General features: G+C 38.4%; 3 protein-coding genes across 5 annotated transcripts in view; 1 reads left to right on the top strand and 2 right to left on the bottom strand.

Annotated features, from left to right (window-relative positions):
• Positions 1 to 5,463: 5,463 nt before the first annotated feature.
• Positions 5,464 to 11,799, top strand: LOC109211994 (protein PIN-LIKES 3-like). 2 transcript variants are annotated; one of them, XM_019375595.1, is made up of 10 exons: positions 5,687 to 5,778; positions 6,046 to 6,234; positions 7,447 to 7,526; positions 7,604 to 7,728; positions 8,621 to 8,742; positions 8,906 to 9,142; positions 9,913 to 10,005; positions 10,621 to 10,721; positions 11,072 to 11,310; positions 11,506 to 11,799. In XM_019375595.1, exons 2-10 carry the CDS (start codon positions 6,100 to 6,102, stop codon positions 11,628 to 11,630), a joined length of 1,257 nt encoding a protein of 418 aa, XP_019231140.1. In that variant the 5' UTR covers positions 5,687 to 5,778; positions 6,046 to 6,099; the 3' UTR covers positions 11,631 to 11,799. The 2 variants fall into 2 exon arrangements, with proteins under 2 accessions (XP_019231139.1, XP_019231140.1); XM_019375594.1 differs by lacking the exon at positions 6,046 to 6,234 and having other exon boundaries at positions 5,464 to 5,778.
• A 111-nt stretch (positions 11,800 to 11,910) lies between these two features.
• On the bottom strand, positions 11,911 to 14,072 carry LOC109211995 (cell division control protein 2 homolog D). The gene is made up of 8 exons (XM_019375596.1): positions 13,761 to 14,072; positions 13,300 to 13,441; positions 13,140 to 13,201; positions 12,931 to 13,042; positions 12,756 to 12,849; positions 12,588 to 12,657; positions 12,373 to 12,511; positions 11,911 to 12,279 (listed from the first exon to the last, which is right to left on the bottom strand). Exons 1-8 carry the CDS (start codon positions 13,985 to 13,987, stop codon positions 12,187 to 12,189), a joined length of 939 nt encoding a protein of 312 aa, XP_019231141.1. The 5' UTR covers positions 13,988 to 14,072; the 3' UTR covers positions 11,911 to 12,186.
• Positions 14,073 to 15,488: 1,416 nt separating this feature from the next.
• Positions 15,489 to 18,326, bottom strand: part of LOC109211997 (protein FAR1-RELATED SEQUENCE 5-like) — a 6,389-nt gene continuing 3,551 nt past the window's right edge. For both annotated transcript variants that reach the window (XM_019375601.1, XM_019375600.1), the window contains exon 3: positions 15,489 to 16,043. In XM_019375601.1, the coding sequence (XP_019231146.1) occupies positions 15,879 to 16,043 (165 nt within the window). In that variant the 3' untranslated portion in view covers positions 15,489 to 15,878. The remainder of the gene's footprint in view (positions 16,044 to 18,326) is intronic.

Consider the following 18,326-nt stretch of genomic DNA (forward strand, 5'->3'; position numbering starts at 1 on the left):
AAGAAAATTACAATATTAAAAAGTTTAAAAATAATAAAAAGAAGATAAATGTTTTATAATCTAGAGGGTAAAATAGGTATTAGGCAATCTAAAAATTGGAAATCTTGTCGAGTGACCTTCTGAGTGCAATAGGCATAGTTCAGTGACTTTGTTGTTACAAACGAAAGAAAAGTGACTTTAGGAGATAATTTGGGATAGTTCAGTGACCATTTGAGTAATGGACTCAATCCCTTTAGGAGTTGAGCATGGATATTTGTTTTCAAGGATTGCTACTGAATCCTTGTTGCTACAAACTATTATTGCCGCCTTTCAATTAGGGGTTTGACACAGTTATCCACAAAAACAAAACTATTTATTTTTATCTATCCATTTATTTTTCTACCCATAAACTAATTACATTCCTACCCATAGTAGTTTTTGTGGGAAACTTTTTCTTTATTCTCCAATTCTTTTTTATTTCTATGCTTCTTCTTTTTTTCTTCTTTTTTTCTTTTCTCCTTTTCTTTTTATTTTTTTCTTTTTTCCTTTTCTAATTTGTTTTAACTTTTTTTTTATATTCTTTTTCTCTTCATAATCTAATTTTATTTACTGTTTTCACTATTTTTTATTATTCTTTTTTTTATATTGTTACTAAAGAAAGATCAAATTGTGTACCAATTAAATGTAGCTAATACAACCAAAAAATATTAACTAACATATGATACCAGTATAGTATATAGCTATACCAACAGGGTATACAATTGTACGCAAAGAGTTAAAAAAATTAATTCAATTATTAAACTGAAATCATATCGGTTGTCAATAAAAATTTCAAAAAATTCTAAAAGGATCTAATTGTAAGAGTATACCGTTACATTATATAGCATATATAATTTTTTAATTTTTTTTTGCATTTTCAATTTGGCTCCTCACGTTGGGTAAAAGCTTAAAGCAAATTAAAAGGGAAAAGGCAAGTGAATTTACGGGTAATAAGTATACTATTATGGTATATTGTATACTATTACAACATACTGTTATAGTATATTGCATATTATTATAGTATACTATAAGAATATATTATATACTATAATAGTATACTGTTGCAGTATAACTATGTACTCCTATAGTATATTGTATACTTCAGTATTGTTTTGTTGGAGGACTCCGCCTGACCGTTGCCTGCGGGATGATATGGCGTGGAGAGTATTCGCTTGATGTGCCATTTTTCGAAGAATTTGACGGTCTTTTTTCCGGTGAATTGGGGTCCGCTGTCACAACTGATTTCTTTGGGGATGCCGAAGCGACATATGATGTTCCTCCATATGAATGTGATAACTTCCTGTTCGCGTATTTGGGCGAATGCACCTGCTTCTACCCACTTGGAAAAATAGTCAGTTAAAACCACAAGAAATCGTACATTACCTCGTCCTGCTGGAAGGGGTCCGACGATGTCCATCCCCCATTTGATGAATGGCCAAGGCGATGTGACTAAGTGGAGGTGCTCGCGTGCCTGGTGGATCATTGGAGCGTATTTTTGGCATTGTTCGCACTTTCTAACGAAGTTGGCGACTTCCTTTTTCATGGTGGACCAATAATAGCCTGCCCGTATAAGGCATCTAACGAGGGCTCGATTACCGGTATGGGCTCCACAGTGGCCTTCGTGTACTTCTTCGAGGACGCGCCTAGTTTGGTTTGGTTCTAGGCACTTCGCCAAGGGACCTCCAAACGTTCTTTTGTACAGGTCATGGTTGATGATGTTGTATCGGGCCGCCTGCATTCGAAGCTTCTTGGCTTCTTTTTTTCCAGGTGGGAGCACTCCGTCCTGCAAATATGACATAATACGGTTGCGCCAGTCCCAAGTCAAGTTTATAGTGCATACCTCAATTTGGTCTATCGACGAACGGAGGAGGGTGACCACGTTTTCTTTTCCGCTTATGTTCTTGGTGGCCGTTGCTAATTTGGCAAGGTCGTCTGCTTCGATATTTTGTGCTCGAGGTATCTGGTCGAGTTGGCACTCGTCAAACTCGGGCAGTAGCTTATGAATTTCTGCCTGATATTTTTGTAGCCTCTGTTCTTTGATTTGGAAAGTCCCTGTGACTTGGTTGACGATGAGTCGTGAGTCACATAGGAGATGACTCGCCGTGCTCCATACTTGAGAGCTAGTTTCAATCCTGCAATTACGGCCTCATACTCGGCCTCATTGTTAGTCATGTCGGGACACCGTATGGACTGGAGAATGATTTCGCCTGTTGGGACCTCGAGCACGAGTCCCAGTTCAGATGCTGACGCGTTGGAGGCCCCATCGGTGTACAAGACCCATAGGTCGGATAACTTGGGGGAGGTACGGGAGGCTTCCTGCTCGGCCTCAGGCATTATTTTGGCGCTGAAGTCGGTGACGAAGTCGGCGAGTACTTGCGATTTTATCGCTGTTCACGACTAATATGTTATATCGTGCTCGCTTAATTTGATGGCCCACTTGGCCAGTCTACCCGACAGCTCGGGTTTATGTAGGATGCTTCTTAGGGGGAAGGTCGTGGGATGGTCGCTCTGATGTACGGTTGGTGCCTTTCCCGATTGAGGCGTGGACCTGCGTGATCTCTTCGGCTGTCATTCCGACGATCTTTTCTTGATTCCATTTGGACTGTCGTTAGCCGTTGGGTTGGACCATTGAGGTCGTCTTCATCTGCTCTCACCTCGGCACAGTAAGCGTTGTGAATTTCTTCCCAGGTGGTGGGAGGGTATTTCATGAGTCTGCTTAATAATTTTCTGGTCGCCCTCGACCCGTTCTTGTTTAACCCGAAGGCCGCTACCGCCATCCCTTCTGACACGTTTGGCAGGCTCATTCTTAATCTGTTGAACTAGGCAAGGAAGTCCCTGAGTCCTTCGCCAGGTGATTGTTTGACGGCGAATGTGTCATTCACTCTGACTTCTGCTTTCTTGGCCTTGGCATGGGCGGTGACGAACTTGTCGGCCATTTCCTCAAACGTCATTATGGAACATGCTGGTAATTGTGAGTACCATGTTAATGCTCCTCCTGTTAGGGTCTCACCGAACTTCTTCAGCAGCACCGACGGTACCTGCTCTTTCGAGAGGTTGTTGCCTTTTACCGCCGTGACGTAATGAATGATACGATCTTCAGGGTCCGTTGTGCCGTCGTATATTCTCAAATATGGTGGAATTTTGAAGGTTTTGGATATGGCATGTGGGGATGCCTCCTCATTGTATGGCTGTTCCACGAACCGGCCGACGTTCCGTTTTGGCAGGAGTTTCGAGGCGCCTGGTATCTTATCAACCCTTTCTTGGTGCTCCCTCATTTGGTCGCGGAGCGCTTTATTCTCATTCTCCATTTCTTCCATTTTCTTCAGAATAGCTACGAGGGCGTTGTTACCTGTATCAACAACGGTGTGAGTGTTACCTGTTGGGGGAGGAGCGTGTTGCTCGTTGATGGTTATTGGGGTGTCAACTCGTGTGGTGTTCCTACTCGCCCTTTGAGCGGGTTTGTCGAGTATACTGCTTAGGGTATTTGCCAGCCACGCCTCCAATAACTTTTTCACTACGGGCGGCGCTTCTTCCGTCGTGGACGTGGAGACTCCCTTCTCATGTGAAGCGATTACACTCCCATGAGGAAGAGGTGAGTCACTTTGCCTAGGTGAGGCGCTCGGCGTCACATTCTCCTCGTCTTCCCTGCCCACCTCGTTGATGGTGCCTAGGAGGTAAGTAGTGACACCCATCACTGCTTTCAGTCTTTCCTCTCCTTTTCCTGCCATTGTTAGCTTGTGCAAACAAGAAAAAAATGGGTTTTGTCGTTGTGTTTTTTTAGATCTAGAAGAAACTAAACTTTTTAACTAGGAACTCCCCACAGACGGCGCCAAATTGTTTGATCAAAAAGTTTTAAGCCTTTTTTGTTAAACCAATTTAATAACTAGATAAAGAGTGAATCCGAGTTAAAAGTATTAACTCCCAGATCTGAAGTTCAACAACTTGGACGGTACGGGACCGTGTTCAAGTCAACGAGTGCCAAGTTAATGCTCAATGACTGTTAATAAATATGAGAATGAAAACATGCAATAAATGTGACAAATGGCATTAAATGTAATAAGAAGGAATTTGTCACAAATGTTAAATGGGATGGATGATTCCTTTTTCTGACTCTAGCGTGTGACAACAGACTATGGAAGTAACAACGTGTTCTTGGATCTTGTGAATAAAAGAGGAATGTTTTGTAATAGAATCAAACAGAGGAGACAAGACAAGCTTTTTTGTATATTCTTGATAGTCAACTCTTTACAAGATGTTCTTTCATAAAAGTTTCGAAGCTCCCATTTGTTTCCTCTCCCTTCCTATTTATAAGGGATATCCCTAGAAAACCCTAAAAAAGTACAATTTAGGGGAATATTCAATGGAATATTCCTATTCATAATCCTAGAAATATTCTAACAGTTGCAGCCGTTTGTTCTCTACTCGACCTCGGCACTGGTCTCTCTTTTTGAGCGACTCCTTGTCACTGGACCATACTTGGTTTTGACCTCTGCCTCAGCTCGTCCTTCTGCATTCACTAAACTAGACCTAATTTTGACACATGCAGTGTCCATTTTGAAAGATTAATAGACCTTTCAAAAGGTGGTGGCCACTATTTAGAGGCGGAGACATGATTTAAGTTATATGCGTGTTTGCTAGAACTTATTATATTTTTAAAATCAAACTTATTAAGTATTTGTTATAATTTTAGTAAATTTTTACACATAAAATTATGCTCTGCGTCGAAAGTACTGAGTTTAGTTGAACCCGATGTTGTAACTCTATGTCCGCCTTTGCCACTGGCGGCTAATGCAGGAGAAACCAAAAAACGAAAAAGCAAAAGGGTGGCGGCCAGGCAGTAAGGCAAAGATATTGTTCGTTTTTTCATGATGAAGGATTTGGTCATGTAGTGCAAACAAATACAGCGCTATGTACATGCATGGTACTACTTGACATTGTTGAAGTCGAAATTTCCCTCTTATTTCCTATTGGCAAAAAACATACTTAAATTAACAATATCAGTCAAATGGAACTGACAAGAAAAAGGAAACACGCCTCTATCAATGATTAATGACTGGTTGAAGCTGGAGGGAACGAATTATGCGACGACAGCACTGGCGTCAGCAAAAGGTCGGACAAATAGGGAAAGCCCGTGGTGCAGAGGCGGATGCAATATATTGTTACCGGTTCATATGAACCCGATGATCCCACTATTTTTGACGCACAACATAAATTTATGTATAAAATTCTTCAAAATAAAAAAAAATAATCAATATATGGAGTAAAACCAAGGAGGGAGTACTATTGTAATTTCTTGGAAAAATAATAACTAAGGAGAGGTAGGAGAAGCAAAAAAGAGCACAACTATTTGCTTCATGTGGTAGTTGTCCGCTTAACCCAAATTCACTATTTTATCATTTAATTTCTCATACCTGACATAGCATTTCTATTTGCCAAATTCAGCACTATCGCACCGCCATCGTCAGCTCCAATAAGTCGTGCCAAAAGCTCATTACACGTATGCGTAATGCATGCGTTGTTGTGCATTTATTTCCTCTCTTCAACTGCTTCCCTTTTTTGTCTCGTTTCAGAAACTCCAGTCGTCTACTCGCACCTCCTTTCAACTTGTCGTATATATATATATATATATATATATATATATATATATCATTTCTTCTCCCCTCTTCTATCCCTCTGCCGCTACCTACATTGAACACTGAAAGAAAGGGAAAGAGGACAGTTGATGTTTTTGATTCACGAAAATTGACAAAGAATCTCGAGGTTGCTTTTCAAAACCGAATATTTTTTCCTTTGGGTTTAGTTGTTTCTATTAGAATTTGCCTAATTATACCACCCATTCAGCACTAGTTGGTTTCTTTTAAGTATCTTATAAACTATGAAAAGGCGGCGACTTTACTGTTTCATTGCATTGCCTTTTGACGTTTCTTTTCATTTTCACGTGTGCCGTTCTAACTTTTGCTTTCTGTCCTGTTTTTTAATTCATCCTCACATGTGTTATGTTTTGATTTTTTTTCCTGGTATGAATAGAATTGAGGTTCAATTGAAATATTTTGCCCGTAATTTCACAATTTTCCACAAGAGATGGGGCTTTTGGATCTCTTCATCGCTGCATCAATGCCGGTACTCAAAGTGCTTTTGATTACGGCACTTGGATTAGTGCTTGCTCTGGATCGTATCGACTTATTAGGAGAGGATGCAAGAAAACATTTGAATAATGTGAGCTTATACTTTTTTTTGGCTTTCGCTATTCATTAATTTTTACTAAATGAGTATTTCAACTATTTTTTGTCCCCCAATTCAAGGTAGAAGATGATTGATTGACTGCTTATGTTTCTTTACTGACTTGACCAGCTTAATATGGACTCACGTGACTAGGGAAAATGCTCCTCCATTTTTCTGGTTTGATTGATTATGTCTCAAGCTACATTTGTCGCTCACTTAAATCTTGAAACTTGGGGTTCACTCCTCTAGCAACATAAGGAAACAATATGGGGTAACCGTACGTGGTGTTTCAAACGTAGTTAATTGCATTGGATAATTTTAGTACTAGCTGCAGTATTATTGACACAATCTATAATGGGCTGCGCCTTTGTTCTTTTTTGAAGGATAAATACTTATGTCGTTTATTTTTAATTTAATTTACTCCCTTTTCATAATCTTTAGTCTTGCATCTACATTTTTTTGGTTGAAACATGCCATATCATCCGAGGCTTTTAGTTATTTCTTGCTGGTTTCTAAGTTTTAACTCGCTGAAACTTCAGCTGATTAATAACTGAATGTTGTTGGTGATATCTTCATGTTAACTTTTGATAACTTATTGCACATCACATAGATAGAGAAAGTCTGATTTGATGGACTTGAGCGAAGCTAAAATACTTTAGTGCGGGCTGAGATTCTGGTGAATTAGAACAACCTAGACTAGACTAATAGAATTTGCATGTCGATGAGGATTCTGAGGACTTTGATTAGGAGAGTATCTGAATAATTTTAGATCGCGTAAGTTCATTGAAGTTACAAGGTCTGGAATCTGCAGATTTTAACTTATAAAACAATAATTTGAAGAGTTCTAGAAGTAGTTAGTGTAATCTGACAGGACGAAATGCTTCTAAACAAAAGCACTGTGTAGTTTCATATAGCAACTTAACAAGCAAAAAATGGGACAACTATAGCTTTTGTTACGGAGGTTCCAAATGTTCTCACCGATTGCACCAACTACATCAATATCTGCAAGTTCATAGGTAGAAGTGGGTCTTGTGTTGTCATAGACTATCTAAACTACCATTTACCTTTTCTCAATCGACTCCCCTGTCTAAGTGAAACCTTAGCTCAGATAGTAAGTGTCGTCTATTACTTTTTCTTTTTGTTAAAGAGATAGCATTCATGGTGTGCTAATTTGTTTTGTAATGCTGATGCACCTCCTGCAAGCAGATCGTCTTTTTCGTATTCAATCCAGCCCTTGTCTCCAGCAACTTAGCCAAAACAATCACATCTGAAAGCATGAAAAAATTGTGAGTTCTCATGTCCATTTAATTCACAAACCCTGTGCTTCAAAAAGTCTCTCCTATTCACTCAGTCACAATTGTAGGTGGTTCATGCCTATCAATATTCTCTTCACCTTTATTATTGGTTCAATTCTTGGTTGGGCAGTCATTCAAATTACAAGGCCTCCTCAACATCTACGTGGACTGGTTGTTGGCTGTTGTGCTGCAGGTATGTAGACCAGCAAGAACCTCAATGATGAAGATAACTGTACATATCCCTGCTAAATAAAATTTTGAGATCTCAAATCCATTTGAAGTTATGAGAATCTCTTTTGTACCGTATCAACTCAATTGATATCAATTTCCTCATCAAGGTTAAAGTAAATATAACATAGTATGACTAGCCTAATGATACTGCCACTCTGGAATTCAGATAGGAATAAGTCTCTCGAGATTTTATATGAATTGCTCTGTTTAAAAGGTCTGTTGGTTGGAGAGTTTGCTTTTGATGTGATACCATTTTACTTTTTAAGTAGAGAAAGGAATTGGAGAAATAAATTTCACCAGAGAGATGTTGGTGATGGAAGGCCAAGTAAATCGATTATGTTTCACATACCTGTGGAACCAACGTGATAGGCAAAATAACTTTACCTCGGATCGAGATAGTAGGTAGATTATAGATGTCCCTGGTTCCTGTGCAATATATAATGTAGGTAGCTTTTTTCTTTAGGTAAAAGTACATTTTGAGTCCTGGTGAAATGAGAATTATTCAACAAAAGGAAGTTACTCTGTATGTCTAAAAAAATGTTCCTGGTCACTGTGTTGATCTATTGGTGCATTTCAATGCTTTCTTCTGGTCAGATCATATTATGAGTATTAAACAAAAAGGAAACGGCCATGGAGGTCTTGGAAATGTTGTTAATGGATTTTGTAGGGGACGCATAAGAACTTTCGAGTATCCCACAACAAAAATTGAGCCAAAGGAAGAAATCAACTAGCTTATTTCAAGTAACAAGTAATTCATGTCGAAATAGGATGAATAAAAGATGCAACAGAGCTCTCTTGTACGATGAGTAGTATCCAAGTTATGTAAAATAATGAATTTACCTCTGCACGGACAGGAAACTTGGGCAACATGCTTCTCATTATCATTCCAGCTGTTTGTAAAGAGAAAGGGAGCCCTTTTGGGGATCCTGGTGTTTGTCACACATATGGAATGGGCTATGCTTCGCTTTCGATGGCGGTATGTGTCTCTTAACTACTTTAGTTGGTTTCTCAAGGATTTTACTGCATGATTGGAAGGTATCCAACATTAAAATGATGACCATAATGCTTGTATAAAGATGAATTCCCTTTTTGGTATGCAAGGAAAATCTAATGCTTTCCCGGTGACTGTTCTTTTTCAGGTAGGGGCGATTTACCTATGGTCTTATGTTTATAATATCGTGAGAATATCGTCAAGTAAGAGCTCAAAGGAAGTTGAGATTAATGATTCTTCCGCCAGTAGATCTCCGAGAGAAAGCTCTATATCACAACTTGGGACATCAGCAGAATCACTACTTCCATCAAAGGCCTTCAATGGATCCGAGTCCCCACCTGAACAGCTTGAGCTGCCTTCCACTAGATTTGATCACAAAGCTCAGGTTAATTATTGATCCACATTTCAGTCTAGGATAGTCCAAGCTATACAACAATTAAAGTCCTTTCCCACTCCTTCCCCCCACCCCGCAGATGCTGGAAAAAACTACTCCCTCCGTCCCAATTTATGTGATGATGTTTGATTGGGCACGAAGTTTAAGAAAGAAAAAAATACTTTTGGAACTTGTGGTCTAAAATAAGCATTTTTGTGTGGCTATGGATCATCTCACTAATAGTAAAATGGGAATTTTAAAAATATATTGTTTTTAAAATCGAAATGTATCACTCTTTCTGGACAAACTAAAAAGTACCATCACATAAATTGGGATAGAGGAGAGTAATTAGCAAGTGAGAGGAAAGATGTTAGATAAGAAAACTGAGCTAATGCATATGAATAACATGAAAGAGAGGCTTTAACACGTTATGTTATTCAACATTAGCATTCTGCATTCTGCTGAGATTATGCTGCATTTCTGCTGAGATTACGCTGTACTAGGTAACCTCGGTTTTGAGTTTAGGTGATTCACTCTGGTCTCATGTTTGATTAGTTGTGTTCTAAGAATGGATTCCAACTGAATTTCGCTTTCCCACATATCCATTCAAGATTTCACTTATTTTGAGTGAAAGTGTTCACATCAATTAATTTGCTCAATGTTAAATTTTCACAAGACATGAAGATTTATGCACAGTTAATTTGTTCTCCAAGTTATTACGCATCATAATAAACACAATTGTGCATCAATTTTTATATCTGTGTTTGAATTTTTTGTAACAGATGCAGCCTGGGACTAAATTTAAGCAGTACATGGAGATTATTTCGAGGAAGATCAACCTGAAGAGGTTATTAGCCCCTTCTACCACTGGAGCGGTACAAGTCTATTGTTTTTCCTTTTTCTGAACTTGTTTTATTGCACAATTCTCCTAATTCTACTTTAGGCTTCTAATATGTTAGGCTAAAAGGAAGATATGCTGAAACTCTTTCGTCATGCAGTTGCTATTTATCATCAATGACAGAAAACCTCAAACCTATTTTTAAAGGAGTAATAGCAAGGCACGTCTTAAAACTGTCCACCCTGTAAAATGGCTATCTTAATTTTTTCTGTGCTTAAGGAATTCTTCTTTTGAGAGGTTGTCTATTAGCAACCATTAATGCACTAGCACCTGGTTTGTAATTCGTAGGGTGGTTTTCGATGTGTTCTAGGCTCTAAAAATCTCTAATTATGATAGGCATCTGTAGCAGCATGAGCATGCATACACCTCATTGGAGTAGTTCATTGATATCATCTCTCAATAAGTGGTTCAGAAACCTCAGTGAGATGCATGTATTTAGGCTAAGGCTTTTCTTTTGTTTTCCTTTTTTTGGGATAAGATCCTCTAGATCTTAGCAGTCACTGTATCTACTTGCTGAAGAACTTCACAAATTTGTGGGCTCCCTGTTCAACTGTGCACCAGTTCACTGACAAGTGGTCAAATTTTTTTACAGCTTGCAGGTTTTATAGTTGGACTTATACCTCAGATAAGAAAGCTGATGATTGGTGATGTAGCGCCTCTTCATGTGATCGAAGATACAGCTATTTTACTTGGGTATGACACATTTTCTAGTCTCTGTGAATAGACTGCAGCATTTGGTCCCTTTTTTGAGAATAATGAAGAAATAAACTGCTATATCTTGAGAGTACCTGCATACAATGTAATGGCTTTAGAATGTCCTTACGTAGAGCCATATATGATATGGTTCTAGCTGCACATAGTAAAGTATACTGGATATGTCACAAGATCATAGTTTAGGGCATGGCGACATTAGATTGGAATAGTCTGCAGTTGCTAGCTAGTAGTATCTAATAGTGTTTGTGTCTACCAAGTTGTCAAAACTTGTGCTGCTTGGTCGCGCACACAGAGTGTATAGCATCTTAGACTTGTTCAAATGATTGCAGGGATGGAGCCATCCCACTTCTAACGCTGATCATGGGAGGTAACCTTTTGAAGGGTTTGACGGGTTCAGGAATTCAGAAATCCCTGTTGGTTGGCATTATTGGTGTCAGATATATTGCCCTCCCTCTGATTGGTATTGCTGTAGTCAAAGGAGCTATTCACTTGGGCTTGGTGCAACATGATCCGTTATATCAATTTGTTCTTCTACTTCAATTTGCACTTCCACCAGCAATGAACATTGGTATGTTAATTCAGCTAGTTATACTCTGTGCAGCTTTTGTTGAATCTTTGTACTTGTTTATCTGTCCTATTGATTTCATGTTTCTTAACTTTTTGCCTGACCACAGTTAGGCACTAGCATATTGTTATTTCAAATATGAATGCTGCATACAAAGGTTCTAGATGGGATGACACAGTTTCTTGTTTCACTTGGCAGGCACCATAACACAGTTATTTGGAGCTGGTGAGAGCGAGTGTTCAGTAATTATGTTTTGGGCTTATGCATTGGCTTCAGTATCGCTTACTCTGTGGACTACATTCTTCATGTGGCTTGTAGCTTGACTTCATTTTTATACCAGACCTATTCAAGTTTACATGGCATGTGCAACGTTCTATTTGTCGAAATCACAGACTCGAAACAAACCAAAATTCGCAAAAACTGGAATTAAAAGTTTAACCATGTTTTCATTGTCATATAGTCCTAATAACATTATTGGAGTGGAGAAGTGGAGAAGACATTCTTGTACTGTGGCTCTAATATTGCAGTTGCTTTCAGCAGAACAAGGCACTAGTAGAGATAATAAAAGAAGGGGAAAAAAAGCAGGGACAGAGATTCTTAAACTTTGGAGATAATATGCAGCTAAAACACTTCAAGCAATTCGATAGCAAAATCTATCATTGCAAATAGTTGTGCTACACTGATCCAATTGATATAGAAAGACTATTAAAAGATGCAGTTTTTAGGTGAAGCACATCATACTAACTGATACTATTAAAAGATGCTTGAGAAAAGCAATAAAAGCTTGCGATGAGGGTTAGATGGGTTTGTTGATCTCGGCTGATGAGAAATTTGCAGTTATCAAGTTGGAACTTCAACAGATGGGTCATGTGCGGGTCTTCAGAGAGGAGTTTTGTCCAGATCATCGAAATAGGGATGTTCCATAGCTTTCTTTGCTGAAATCCTCTTAGCTGGCTCATAATGTAACATCTCCTGCAAACACAAAGTATTGCCAAACCATAAGTCATGCGTTCATTCTAACAGGGTAATCAAGACAGAGAAGTCCTCAAAAAGTCAAATACTTACAGATAGAAGGTGGAGCCCATCTTCATCTAGACCAGGGACAGCAGTTGAGAGTGGCTGGGGGTTCCATTGGGGGTATTCATGCCAGTTAACTAGCTTGCTCACCCCAGGCCAGAGTTCTTCATTAGGAGTACCTAGCAATCTGCAACCCAGTAACTGTTAGGACTAGAATAGAGGTAAGTAACAGAGCTCAATGCAGGTTAATTTTAGATCCAAACCTGAAAATGTGAAGCAGTTGTTGCAGCTCAGAGTCTCCTGGGAAGAGGGCTTGTTTTGTGACCAGTTCAGCTGAGGTTAAAAGCAAACCACACTCCATGTTAGTATATTACACAACCCAAAAGGAAGAAAAGACCATTCGGAAGACAAAGGATGAACAGGAATTTTACCAAAGATACAACCAACAGACCACATGTCAACTGCTGTGGAGTAATGAGTAGCTCCAAGAAGAACCTCAGGGGCTCTATACCATAGGGTTAATATCTGGAAAAAAAGGAACACACAGTGATTTAAACAAGCCATACATAAATGATGATAGCTGCTGCTGCAGAATAGCAAAAGTACCTCATGTGTATACTTCTTGATGGGCAGAGTATAAGCTCTGCCAAGTCCAAAATCTGCTAATTTGAGCACATTCGTCTTACGGTCCATCAGAAGATTGTGTGGTTTCAGATCCCTGCAGCAATAAGTATCGAACAATTAAAGAGGTGACTAACAAACCTTGAAAATATGCCTTCTTATGACTTGTGTGTAAGGTACAGCTGTGGTTTTACCTGTGTAACACACCATGACCATGGCAGAAAGCAACTCCTTTGCACAGCTGGTACATCAAGCTCTATTTCAAAGAGACCAGACTTATCAATTACTTGTTGAATTGCAGAGTAATAAATGAGTCAGTAGTAGCATATCGCTCAAAACATCCAGACTACAAACCTTTACAGTTTTAGGGGGAATGTTTTCTCCATTTGCGCGGAAACTACGAATAAATTTCTTGACATCAGTATCCATGTATTCAAACACCAAGTATAGGACGGTCTTTCCTTCTTTGTTCTGACCTTGTTTAACATCCATCAGTCTGATTTATATATTTATAGAACATCATATCAGAACACGAGATACAGATATCAAACGTCAGTAACAAATTACAAAACTAAAGCCTGATTTATATATTTATAGAACATCATATCAGAACACAAGATACAGATATCAAACGTCAATAACAAATTACAAAACTGAAGTGAAAAGGACAAATTAATTGAAATAGAGATAATGCCTAATCGCAGAGAAACGAATTTACAATAGAAATTTCAAGCGATTAAGTAAAACTAACAAACCCTAGGCAGAAATAGAGAAATGGAGTAAGAAGAGAGAAATGCGAGTGAGGGTATACATACTTGACGATGTGAGGATCCCTAGAGAGCATCCGCAGAAGAGAGATCTCGCGGAGAGTAGTAGGAGGGACACCTTCTTCGTCCTCATGAAGCCTCGTCTTCTTCAGTGCAACGATTTTGCCAGTAACCCTATCTCTCGCTCTGTACACCTTTCCGTAAGTACCTTCCCCTACCTTCTCAAGCTTCTCGAATGCCTCCATGGCCGATGCACTCTTTTTTAAAGTCTCCATTTCTCTCTCTCTCTCAATCGCTCTCTGCTCTGTTTATGGTTTTTGAATTTTGTGTAAATGATTTCCTTTAACGGAGCGCCTCAATGGGCCTTTATATATTACAACATAACCGTCTTCTCGTCGCACAACGGCAGTATTTTTGAATTTCAAACGAGAGATTCACTTTCATTTCTAATTCCATTACTGCCCCTCTGTTTTTTCGATTCCCTCCTACTTTTGAGTTTTGCTTGCTACCTGGCCGCGCTAATACGAGGGTGCTTGGCTAAGCTTATAAGCTGGTCAAACTGCCTTATAAGCATTTTTTGGCTTATTTACGCGTTTGGTAAAGTTAAAAATGCTTATAAGTTAAGTGCTTATAAGCCGAAAATAAGCCAAAAGCCATAAGTTGGTCTCCCCCAACTTATCAAATTTCAGCTTATAAGCACTTTAAGTTTGACCAAAATATTAACTATTCTATCCCTAAAATACTTCTTTTTAAAACAAAACTCTTCGTATATCCAGTTCTTCAGCTGCATATTATTAATTTCAGCACTTTTATCCAAACACGTAACTGCTTATTTTTTAAATCAACTTCAGCACTTAAAAGTGCTTTTCAGCACATAATGCTTATCAGCTACTCTAAATCAGCTAAGCCAAACGGGCTCTATATTGGATTAGACACCCATTTTTCTCCTCAATTTTCCTTTTCCCATTTTTTTTTTAAATTCATTTATTTTGCTGAACTAGTTAAAGGGGTCGTTTGGTATGCATACTATATTATCCCGGGATTATAATCCTGTATAATTTCTAGATTATTTTATTCTGGGATAAAATAATCTCAAGTTTGATGGGATAAGACGAGGTATCCAGAATTAAGTCCGATATTAAATTTATATAGTGTTTGGTTGGCGGTATAAATTATATTAGGATAAATTTAAACCCCAACCAAACACGGTATAAATTTAATTCAACATCTTATCCTACCTTATCCCACGTACCAAACTTTTTACACATCTTACTGGTTATTGACAAGTGAAACTCATCCCTGTCCGACAATAGTGCACTTTTATCACCAATCCATAAGTTGGATATCCAGACTCATGTTAAGAAGTAAAAACAATGCTATTCCGTATAAAGTGAGGCAGGATAAAAACGCATATCCTATTGGAAAAACTTACTCACGCTTAAATTTTTTACCAAAACCACATTAAATTTACCATGATTAGGTGACAGATTTAGTTGACATTATAGAAGTATGTCTAAAAGACACATTCCATGTATTTCTTGATTAGATGAAACACCCAGTGCGGTCAGTATTCTCCCTATCCTACTGGTTATTTGAAAAACAACCTGCATTTATACTAGTAGAGCTAAAGTGCACAAGAGGAATGCGATTTCTTGCTTCCCTAAGTAACATCCTCCGTGTTAAGTCTCTGCATTAGAAACCCCAAGCCCCTACAAGCAGGCTTGAGTTGGGTAGCTTCATATTTCTCGACCAATCCTTCCTTATTCACATCTTTGCTGAAAGAACTATTTTTGTGATTCCTTGCATAAGGATTCAGAAAATACCGTGCTGCTGCCTACATATATCATTAGACGTATATACATAAGACAAGTCCTCGACATTAATCAATACCTCACTTGTAAAGAACAAAAGGCCGCGTAGCTGATACAAAAGCAGTTCATCCACGTACAACACCCAGTTACCCCCTCTACCAAAATACAGCTCTCGGGTCAGATCTAATTCAACCATATAGACGGAAACTGTTACATTGTAATTTCTCCTCCATAGCAAGATGATAACACATGCAATCCTGACAGGCAAAAAGTGGACTTGCGACACTTGGGAGTCACAAGTTTTTCCCCAATGGAGTGTATATATATACAAAGAATTTGAAGTGCCTTCTATAGCTCAAGTCATTTGATTAAACCTCATACTTTGTATCTTCAAAGATATTCTCAGCTTCTGCTCCTCCATTTCTCTCAATATACTCAACAGTTTTGCTCGATAAGCTTCACATATCTCAGTTGCATTTACCACAGCAGTTGTTAATTCCAGAATTTTCTCATCTTGACTCTACAAAAGGTAAAACAAATGCATATTGTGTCAGTTGACTGAAAGCATGATGCATGAATGGTCAAAAGAGCATCACAGAACTATATGTTGAACTTCTATCAGGGAAAGCTAGTCTCTCGACAATGTGAGTGAAAATTAGAGCCCACGGTCTCGAGCTGTTCTATTGGTCAAACAATCTCCTTGTTGACCTTTGAATTTATGGCTCAGCTTGTGAACATGTTGAATCATATTCATGAAAGGTAAAAGAAATGCATATCGTGTCAGTTGCACACTAAAATCATTGATGCATTAATGGTCAAAAGCATCGGAAAACTAATATGTTGAACTTCTATTAGCGAACCGAGTCTCCTGACAATGTGACTTAAAATTGCAGCCCACAGTCTCAAGTTGATTTATTTGTGACTTCAAATTCTAGCCCAAAGTCTCATGTTGACCTCTGAATTTATGATTGATCAACCATGACATTGAGTTATAAGATATTCATGGGTCACATCCACGACAGGGCTGCTTCTTGACATGACAAATTTTGATGTTTGTTAATCAACTCAAAAAGTCATAAGAATGACTTGGACGTACAATTGAAGAAAACTTTGGCGCTAAATGCTAGCATTAGTTTCAGACAAACCTGATTAGAGTTCCTCCTTGGCAGTAATGCAAGATATTGGAGTACATTTTAAATAATAGGAATAAAACTGGAAAAAAAATAAAACTTAAAAAGGAAAACAGAGGCCATAAGTGCCTGCAATTACGTCTTAATGCAGGCACTTAATGTTTTTTGGGCATAAGATGGAAGGGAAAGTTTAGAGGACTGCTGAAAAGGAAGCAAGAAGATGAATATGACCATTCATGGTGAGCAAGAATAGGATGGCAAAGGATCAACATTGGCAGTGGGGGGTTGGAAGAGGAACACAAAAGGGTGGGTAGCTTAGAAGGCTTGAGGAGCCAAGGCATGGCAGATATATGAGTGACCTAAGATTGACTAGGATAACCACATCATTTACAAAGCTTAAGCTGTTAGGGATAAGACACTTCTATTCATTTATTTTGGGTGTGCAGACAAAAGTAATAGCCAGCTGCTATTGGTTTCAGTAAAAGCATGTTTTATGGTTTAGGGGAAGTAGTTCCTTGTGAGAGAATCAGAGAGCAGCACCCAAAAGAACCCAACATACCCATAAACAGATCATCTTAACATAGCTCTTCCTAGCAGATAAATGTGAGAAGATAAAATTCTACCACAGTATATAGGAGAGGACAAAGAAACGCAAACAAACTTCATCAAGACTTTGAAACACTCGCAATGCGTCATTAGACTAATTCACAGTCTAGGAAATAACACTCTCAAGGTCAAGTGACACCAAATAAAAATTAATGCATGTGAAGATGTGACCAGTGAATATCTACAAGGTTCCAAGATCCAAGAAGCTAAATTCATTAATGGGCTTCCAGAGACAAAAGATATAATCGATCAGAGTCCTTGTTTACAGCTGTGATGAATTCAAAATCCCATAATTGCAACTTTGCATTTTCTTTTTAAGAACAAAAAAAGCAAACAGATAATAAGTAACACAAATAATGAAAGATCGGAGACCAAGCACAAGCATGAACAGCACCCTATGAGGAGCCATGAGACTTGAGAGCTCAATGGTTATGTATAGCAACATCAAAACTTAACTATCCTAATAGAAACTATCCTAATAGAAAGGAAAGAATGTAGAGCGAACAATAAAGGACTAGTGAAATTAACTAAGTTGTTCAACCATTACAGAAGGCACGAGCCTGGAATTGAAGCACAAACAATGTTTTCCAAGGAGCTTAAAAATTTACAACATTATTCTCCCTTTATCATTTCCTTTAATTTTTCGGGGCTGGTTTTTTTTTTTTTTTTTTTTTTTTGGTTTGTGGGGGGGACAGTGTTGTCAAAGGCGAAAAACTTTACTAAGCGCTCCAGATCTATTGGGGCTCTAAGCGCAATTAAAGTGTGGGCTTTAGATAAAAAAGGCAAAACGAAGAAAAAATAAGAACATATACGTATGAAATGCAAGAAAAATTAAGAATTTCATTCATAACGATTTCTGTAACAATTAATATATTTTTGCCAATTAAATTTATTGTTTTGCACCGCTTTATTCAAGATAGAACTTATTGGCAATGAGGTGCACGCCTTAGTGCCTTGCCTACACTGAAGGCGCAACCTCAGTGAGGCGAAACGCATACCCTGAGCTTTTTTGAGCTCCAGGGCTTAAGTGCACCTCAAAGGAGCCTTTGACAACACACAAGCGCGGG

The sequence above is a fragment of the Nicotiana attenuata genome, unplaced genomic scaffold, assembly GCF_001879085.1.
Source record: "Nicotiana attenuata strain UT unplaced genomic scaffold, NIATTr2, whole genome shotgun sequence".
NCBI classification, from domain to species: domain Eukaryota; kingdom Viridiplantae; phylum Streptophyta; class Magnoliopsida; order Solanales; family Solanaceae; genus Nicotiana; species Nicotiana attenuata.

Excerpts from the sequence above, each read along its gene's own strand:
- LOC109211994 (XM_019375594.1), top strand. The coding sequence starts at position 5,518 with ATGCGTAATGCATGCGTTGTTGTGCATTTATTTCCTCTCTTCAACTGC. Across the intron at positions 7,729-8,620 it reads TGTTGGCTGTTGTGCTGCAG|GAAACTTGGGCAACATGCTT; the intron begins GTATGTAGACCA and ends CTGCACGGACAG. Across the intron at positions 11,311-11,505 it reads TCCACCAGCAATGAACATTG|GCACCATAACACAGTTATTT; the intron begins GTATGTTAATTC and ends TTCACTTGGCAG.
- LOC109211995 (XM_019375596.1), bottom strand. The coding sequence starts at position 13,987 with ATGGAGACTTTAAAAAAGAGTGCATCGGCCATGGAGGCATTCGAGAAG. Across the intron at positions 13,202-13,299 it reads TTCCCCCTAAAACTGTAAAG|AGCTTGATGTACCAGCTGTG; the intron begins GTTTGTAGTCTG and ends TCTTTGAAATAG. Across the intron at positions 12,280-12,372 it reads ATGGGCTCCACCTTCTATCT|GAGATGTTACATTATGAGCC; the intron begins GTAAGTATTTGA and ends TTGTGTTTGCAG.